The following is an 8,486-nucleotide window of genomic DNA, read 5'->3' as shown; positions in this document are numbered from 1 at the left end:
AATCATGTATATGAGCCTCATCTTCCATGCATCCTCCTTATTAGAGAATTGGAGGAATCTTGTTTCAATCTCTGTCACTCTAACAATCATTTTACCCCTAAAATATTTGTGGACCAGGGGTGGACATTCTTCAACGTCCTTATTTTCCACCACATGAAATCTGCCAAAGTTGAGGACGGTCACTAATGCATATTCCTTCATTCCCTAGATGACCTCCTCACCATTGACTAGGAACCTTATCTCCTTCGAATTTGATTTGCTTTTCCTCATCAGCATCTAATGGAGTATTGTTCCTGAGAAAAATACAGTCGGGGTTTTGAATATATGCTGAAATTGGGTCTGCAAAGCCCTATCCATAAGATCAAGTTTATTAAACCTCTCATTTATCTTTAACAAACAAGTGATGAAGGATTTCCATGAAACACGGCCATAAAACTTCTAATAATGGATTTGGTTTTTGGTTGGTGCCATTTGCAAAAAAACAGTATGTTAGACTAATGAAAAGACAATATACTTCAAGTCGAAGTGAAAATTGCATTTTGCGTCTACGAAATTACATTTTGCGTCGTTGCAATTGTGCCGATGCAAAATGAAATTGCGTCGATGCAAGAGGAAGCGATGGAAAAATAAAAACTCACCTGAATATCGTTGAAGACGTTAGATGAAATAATAAATACGTCGTCGGGGGAGGCGTTTTGGCGTCACTAGGAATTACTAGGAGTTGTTGTCTACGTTGCTTGGGGAGACGGGGGAGTTGCTGGGGCTGATCGGGATGACGGTCGGGTCAAGGGAAAAGAAGAGGGGAGTCTAACGGTCGGGGGAGGGAGAGTAGAGGAAAACTGAAATGAACCAAATGAAAGAGGGAACGAGGGAAAAGGGAAAATTTGATTAAATGACCCTCATAATAGGCCTAATTCTAAAAAAGGATCACGGTTGATAAACCTTGCAAAAAGGGTCTTTTCGCCCTGTGAAATGACGACCATGCTCCCGATAACACATTTACCACTAATGTGCGAGCATAACAAATGCGAGAATCGTGTAATGCTCGCATGATGATGTGCGAACATTACGTGATTCTCGCATCTATAATGCTCGCACATCATCATGTGAGCATTACACAATTCTCGCACATCGTCTAATGCTTGCACATCAAAGTATATAAATCCTAATTATAATTTTGGCCTCGTTTTAAAACATTTCAAATTCAGTTTCTCCACTCTCCACGACTCCACTCTCAAACGTCTCCTTTTAACACGCACCACTTCAACCAGGAATCGTATGTCCGTTCGTCCTTCCGTCCGTCTTGTTGTTACATTATTCAGGTCAGTTTAGGGGTTGAGTTTGGGTTAGGGTTGTGTAATATTCTTATTCAGTCTGAATGTTATGTATGCTTATATATTGATGGATAATCCTTAGTTTTTAGGGTATTTGTAGATTTTAGGATTTATGGTTTGGTTTTATGTGTAATGTTTTTATTTAGTCGGTTTCCCATTTAATTGGTTTTCTGAAATTTGATCAAATAGGTCTCATAATAGGTCAAATTCGAAAAAAGACCCACGTTTGATGAACAACGGCCTATCCATTATCGAAGAACCGGATTTTCTATCCACAAGCGAGAAAATCTCCCATTCGTGTAATTGTCTAATGCAGCCGGAGCAGTCGAAGCTTGTTGCGAACATCTAGTTTGTTTTCCATAATTCCTAGCTCGGTTTGATTATTGACATAAATATACTTGGATGACCTAGAATGGGTACCCCTAGAATCATATTTAAGATTTAAGGAATGGCTCAAGTGTTTTTCAATATTTTGAATGTAATTAGAAATTTATGAGATGATGAGTTAATTCAATTAAGTAGATGTATTAAGATAAATTTTCTTACATAGTGTGGTGTGATGCAATGATGTTGATGAGACGATGAACATGAATGAATGCTATGATGTGATGAGTGACATATATTTATGATGAAGGTGCTTGATTTTCTTGAGTTTATGAAATTGATTTCAATTTTGGAACGAATCTTGATGCATCGATGATTGAATATTGTATATTATGATTGTTTGTCCAATGTTGTTTGTTTTTACTTATTTGTTGTTCCTTTTTTGTAAATGACGTCAACCATAATTCTTGAGTTTACTGGTAGGGTATCATGGAATTCCAATCTGTCCAACATTGTCACCAAGTTTTCTCAAATGGATCTCATGGAAAGGTTAAAGTAAACCCAATTCCGATATATATTCAAAGGAGCCTCATCACTACGGTTCTCAGGAACGATAATACATCAAATGCTCCTGAGGAAAAAAGCAACTCAAATTCTAAGGAGATGAAGTTCCTCGTGAATGGAGAGGAACTGTGCTTTGGGATGAAAGAGTTTGCCTTGGTCACAGGCCTCAAATTTGGGAGATTCCCTACGGTGGAAACCATTTTCAATGAAGTTAAAGAATGTCCACCATTGGTGATAAAATATTTTAAAGGTAATATGATTGTTAACTACAGACCTTTACTCAAAATTTGTCTCTTGCTTTGATAAGGAAAATACATTGAAGTTGGGTTTGGTATTCCTTCTTTGTCATTATCTGCTCTCCTTTGACCGAAGGAGGATAATAAATATCAAACTCTTCTGCATGGTAGAGGACATCGACACTTTACTCCAATTTCCATGGGGAAAGTTGTCCTTCAGAGCAACCCTCAAGTGTTTGAACAGGTACCTGAAACACTTCAAGAAGATATATCTAGAGAAAAAGAAAGCCATGAGGAAGAAGAAGGAAGACAAGAAGTTGGATGTTTCTTATACCGTATGTGGGTTCGCACTAGCCTTCCAAGTGTGGACCTATGAGGTTATGCAAACGTTTGTCCCCAAACTTTCCAAGAGGATGCTGCAAACGCATGAGCATGTCTGTCCAAGGATAATACAGTACAAATCCAATAGGAAGACCACCGCTTCTGATATTCATGATGCCCTGCAAGGCAAGGTTGTTAAAAAGATGAAAGTGACTAAAGAGGAGAAGATCTTGTATAGTGGGGAGGATTTTGAAGATATGGGAGGTAATTTGTATAATTCATTATATGAACTAGATTCTAGAAAGAGGAAACATGAAGATATTGAAGATGTAGCTGCTCTCAAACCCTCCATGAGGAAGACAAGACAAATTACTCACCCCAGCACCACCAGCAGAAGAACCCGCATCCCTACCCTCAATCCTGGCACCTCTAATTCTATCGAGAGCTCCCCCTATACAATGGAAGATGATGATGGCCCTCAAATGACTCCAACAATGACAGATGATGATTGATATATATTGGATTAACTCACGAAAGAGGTAAATAAACAAAAACTGAAATAAAGCTCCTTAAAGTGAATCAACTTCAGATGTTCAACCAGCTACAAGAACATATTGACATACTAAATGGGGAACTAAGAAGGAGAATATTGAAGAGGAGGAAGGAGAAGAAAAAGAGGAAGGAGATCTATAGAATATCAGCCTCACTAAAGGAGAAACTGAGAAGGAGAATAATGAAGAGGAAGCAGAAGAAGGAGAAGATTGTGAATGATCACGGTTTGAAGATGGTGAATGTGTGTATTGAAGATCTGTTTGAGAAGATTGATGATGTTGACAAGGATGAGGTATATTAAAATTCTCGCATGTTCTATAATAGCATTTTTTGTATAATGTTTTCCAATGTGCAGGGCCAGATTGAAGATGAGAATATGGAGGTGGATGTGGACAATGTGGACCATATTGAGGATCAGAATGTGGAGAATGTGGATCAGATTGATGATAATGAAAATATTGAGGTGGAGAAGGGGGTGGAGAAGGGGGTGGATGATCTAGAGAAGAATGATGAAGATTTGGTGATTGAGAAGGTGGAGGTATGTATTTCTCCACCTTGTTCATGTATAATTCTCACATGTTCTCTAGATTGTGGATAATATATAATGTTTTGTATAATATTTTCTAATGTGCAGGGCCAGATTGGGGATGAGAAGGTGGTGGAGGTGGAGAATGTGGACCAGATTGAGGACAATGAAAATATTGAGGTGGAGAAGGGGGTGGATGATCTGGAGAAGAATGATGAAGATTTGGTGATTGAGAAGGTAGAGGTATGTATTTCTCCACCTTGTTCATGTACAATTCTCGCATGTTCTTCAGATTATGGATAATGTATAATGTTTTGTATAATGTTTTCTAATGTGTAGGGCCAGATTATGATTGAGAAGCTGGATGGAGTGATGATTGAGAAGTTGGATGGAGTGGTGATTGACAAGGGGGAGAAATATGATGTTTTTGTGGAGGACAATAAGAAGAATGTGCAGAAGCATAAGGTGGACAAGGAGGAGTAAGATGATGTGTTTATGGAGGACAAGAAGAAGAATGTATAGAAGTAGAAGATGGAGAAGAAGGTAAATGTATATGTGCAAAAGAAGGTGAAGAAGTTGACAAAGAGGAGGAAAATGATGTGTTTATGGAGGACAAGAAGAAGAATGTGTAAAAGCAGAAGGTGGAGAAGAAGGTAAATGTGCAAAAGAAGCAGAATGTGGATGAGGATCTGGTGGAAGTCAAGAATACGGGTGTCCAATATAAGAGAAGGAGTATGAGGTCGAAGATACTATTTTCTCCTTACACCGACCCTAATGGAAAACAAATAAGGCTCAAAGATCCAATCACTATCAATCTAATGGTGAAAATTGACGAGGAACTGCTTAAAAACTTGTTGAAATTGATGAGGAACAAGAAAACCTTTAAATCGGTGTATGTAAATACTGGCCCTACAAACTTTAATTTCTTCGAAAACCTGCTTCGGACATGTAGATGGCTCATTGATGAGGCATTCTTCATTTATAATTCTCCACCTTGTTCATGTATAATTCTCCACCTTTATTATGTATAATTCTCCACTTTGTTTATGTAGAAGATTAATGCCGCATGTTTTATGCTAAGAAAAAGAGCACTCACTTACACGAAGACTTACACAAAAGATTTCACAATCGCGAATGTTTTTTTAACTCCTATGTTTGCAGCAGACTATGAACGGTTTACAGTTGATCCAAGACTCTTTAAATTGATTATTGCTATATGGAGTACTACTGGGGTTTGGAGGATAGATTTATGCTTATGTGGAGCAAGGTTGATGATATTTATATACCTTTCAACATCGAGAGTAAGCACGGGGTGTTGTTTGTTCTGCGACTAAAAGAATGGAGAATTGGCGTGTATGATTGTGATCATACAATTTACAATGATGACAATTTTGCAGAATTCATGATACCCATGTGTTCAATGATTCTGTACTTTGTAAAATTTGCAATGTCTGACCTGGAAATTTCCAGATATCCTAATTTTACCTTAGATATGTTAACATTTGGTAGAATCCCCCACCCAGAAGTCACAAAAGCAACTATAAACGGGGATTGTGGTATGTTTGTATTAATGCATATAGAGTACCTGAATGTTAAACTAGGTTTAGAAGATGTGGTATTAGAGAACATGGAATTTTCTTACACAAAAGTGGGCAGTCAGGTTCAAATTTGAATCTGTTTTATAACAAAAAGCATATGAGCTACATCGTCTCGGTACCTTACGAGTCTCACATTGGGATGACCTACGCTTTGTTTGTGGCCACCCTTTCTTAACCTTAACAGGTGGTTTAAGGAACACTCATTGCTTAATATTTTCTGGAATATCCCAAGAGTCTTGATGACAAACTAGATAGCATGTCTCCGCATATGCACTGATCCACGATTCAGTTGAGTAATACCTGAAAAAGATAACAATTGAACATGTGAGCAATTGGTTAGTTAGATAGATAGATAAATTCAACAACAAATTGTTACCTTGAGCAGAATTCATAGGCATCCAAATTACGTGTATAGGCAGCAGCCAATGCATGAGTGCAAGGAAGACTAGATACATCAAATACCTTACAACTACAAGTCAATCCTTTGAAGTCAACTTTAAAATCATATTCACTGTCATTCATATAAAACTCGAATCATATAAGTCGATTGATTTTCTATAATCTGGCCTTCTCAACTTGATCACGTAAAAACTTTTCATAATATTGAGATAAATGTTACGTGTGATTGGACGTTTTTTCTCTTCTATCATTAAACCATTATTGTATTGTGAATCTTAAATAATTAGTTAAGATTGTTATGGGATACTTTCTAGCTCTCTACTTTGACTATTAAAACTCTCGGCGTAATTGCTAGTCATTTAATTGTATCGTTTACCGGGGAAAAAGACACGACTCCATCTCTCCAACCCAATATCTGCCAAATACATGGCAATACGAGGGTCCTTAGCATTGATCTTGTCAAATTACCGATTAAACTGCGAGATTGTGTATGCACGAGAAGCTAAATCAAACTCTAAGTAGCAATGTTCAGTTTTAAATTTGGCCATAATATTCATCTTGATGTGGTATGTACATGCACCATGATATGCTTCTAGAAAAACTGAGTACAAGGCATTGACGATGCTTGGGTGTCTATCGGATACGAAGACGAGATCATCAACTAATCTAGTTGCATCTCTAAGTTTTTGCATGAAATAAGTCCATGAGTTGTTATTCTCCAAATCAACAACGCCGAATGCAATAGGATATAGTTGTTCATTCGGATCCAATGCTATTGCCACCAATAGCTAACTTCCAACCTTGTGCTTAAGAAAAACTGGCATCGACGCACAATACCGGACGACAAGAGGATTTGAAACCACTAATTGAGAGGCCTAGGGACATGAACATATACCTGAAATGGCCAAGCTCATTCTTCTGGATGTCTGTTACGGTACCCAAATTATTATTCTCCAACATGTACAGGTATGATGGAAATTTACCATAGGATTCCTCTATAGTTTCTTGCACCGCCATTAGGGCATTTTCCCTAGACCTCCAAGCCTTATTATAAGTCATCTTTATTCCATAAGTTCTCTGCATTTCTTCCATTATTTTCTTGGGGCATGTGGTCATGGTGATGGTCCATGTACTTTCTCTTCATACATTCCCCAAAAACTCATGATGATGCTTTCCTTTTATTCTCTTGCCTTGTCACAATTGAACATGTATGATCTTTTACAAATTTCCGAATCTCAAACATTTCCGAATATTTTCCTTTCACAACACGCAATCTCTACTTGCAATTCTGATTCAAACATTTAACCGCCCAAATATCTTTTTTGACTTCTCAACTTTGAATTCAAAATGATTAGCCGACACATATTTATGTAACCTCAGTTGAAGTTCTTTTTTATTCTCAAAAAACGTATTGACTTCCAATCCGATTTTGCAAATTAATGCATCAGTTATCGGATTTCACTACTTGGTATGTTACTACCAACCCAATCACTGCAGCTTGGTTGGGTACTAGCAACCCAAGCATTGTTTGGTTGTGTACTAGGAACTCAATCATTGTTTGGTTGTGTACTAGGAACCCAATCATCAATCCCCTCATTTAGATGCAAACATGGGTCTTCTTATATGTCATTTTGAGTTTCAAAGACAACCTCCTGCTTCTGAAACTTTGGGAATACTTTATGATTATCAATTTTTGGAACCACTACACTTTCTTGAGTTGGGTTTCTAGGTAGTGAATTCTCTACTAAAGATACACACAATGAAGTGCGATGGTGGAGTGATATCGATGTTTCAAGTAAAAAGAACTTAACATCCATATCTTGTTTGATATTAGTTATATAGGAAAATTTGTCATCCATACCTGAAGTATTATACTTGGTTTAAAACAATAAATTATATCTAAAATTATCAACATTAGTAACAGAATAGATCATATCAACTAATTCAGCATATGGAGAATTTAGGGGAACATTCAAATCTCTTGTTGACTTTGGAACAACATGAGTATTACAATCCGTAATTTTCCACTTTCCATCAAGGTAAAGAAGTATTTGAGCTGCAATTGAAAATAGTTCAACGATTATACGCGTATTGTAATGTTCTGTTATTGGTTGACATAAAATAAATGTACCCATTTGAGAACGAAGAGTCGTGGGTCTTCAGCTGCTGAACTTGAACGAACGGAGCTGAGAATATACAATAACCGTAAGTTAGCAATAACCAGAATATTACAAATAAACCCAACATTGGAAAAACTAAGCAACATCAAAATATACAATGTTCGTAAATATACAACATTGGAAAAACTAAGCAACATCAGAATATACAATGTCGTGAATATACAACATTGGAAAAGCTAATCAACATTAGAATATACAATGTTCGTGAATATACAATGCTCGTGAATATACAATGCTCGTGAGTGAACTAATGCGGATACATATACCATATACCATCAATATAAACAGATAAACCCTAAAAGCTAACAATACCCTAAAACTAAGGATTATCCATCAATATATAATCATACATTGAAGTTATCCTAAACTGACCTGTAATGGAACGACGACACAGACGAATGGACGGACGATCGATGGGTTCAAACGAGACGGACGAACGGATGGACGATTCC

General features: G+C 37.1%; 2 protein-coding genes across 2 annotated transcripts; one reads left to right on the top strand and one right to left on the bottom strand.

The window, feature by feature from the left end:
• The first annotated feature begins 3,368 nt into the window (after positions 1–3,368).
• Positions 3,369–4,340, top strand: LOC124942967 (eukaryotic translation initiation factor 5B-like). The gene is made up of 4 exons (XM_047483567.1): positions 3,369–3,623; positions 3,687–3,869; positions 3,966–4,100; positions 4,197–4,340. The coding sequence occupies exons 1-4, from the start codon at positions 3,369–3,371 to the stop codon at positions 4,338–4,340; spliced, it is 717 nt and encodes a 238-aa protein (XP_047339523.1).
• A 1,315-nt stretch (positions 4,341–5,655) lies between these two features.
• On the bottom strand, positions 5,656–6,946 carry LOC124942869. Its single transcript, XM_047483474.1, has 3 exons — positions 6,750–6,946; positions 5,832–5,966; positions 5,656–5,755 (listed from the first exon to the last, which is right to left on the bottom strand). The coding sequence occupies exons 1-3, from the start codon at positions 6,944–6,946 to the stop codon at positions 5,656–5,658; spliced, it is 432 nt and encodes a 143-aa protein (XP_047339430.1).
• Positions 6,947–8,486: the final 1,540 nt, after the last annotated feature.

The sequence above is a fragment of the Impatiens glandulifera genome, chromosome 1 (genome assembly GCF_907164915.1).
Source record: "Impatiens glandulifera chromosome 1, dImpGla2.1, whole genome shotgun sequence".
NCBI classification, from domain to species: domain Eukaryota; kingdom Viridiplantae; phylum Streptophyta; class Magnoliopsida; order Ericales; family Balsaminaceae; genus Impatiens; species Impatiens glandulifera.
The sequence above is the reverse complement of the archived record's forward strand: the minus strand, read 5'-3'. Positions and strand labels throughout refer to the sequence as shown.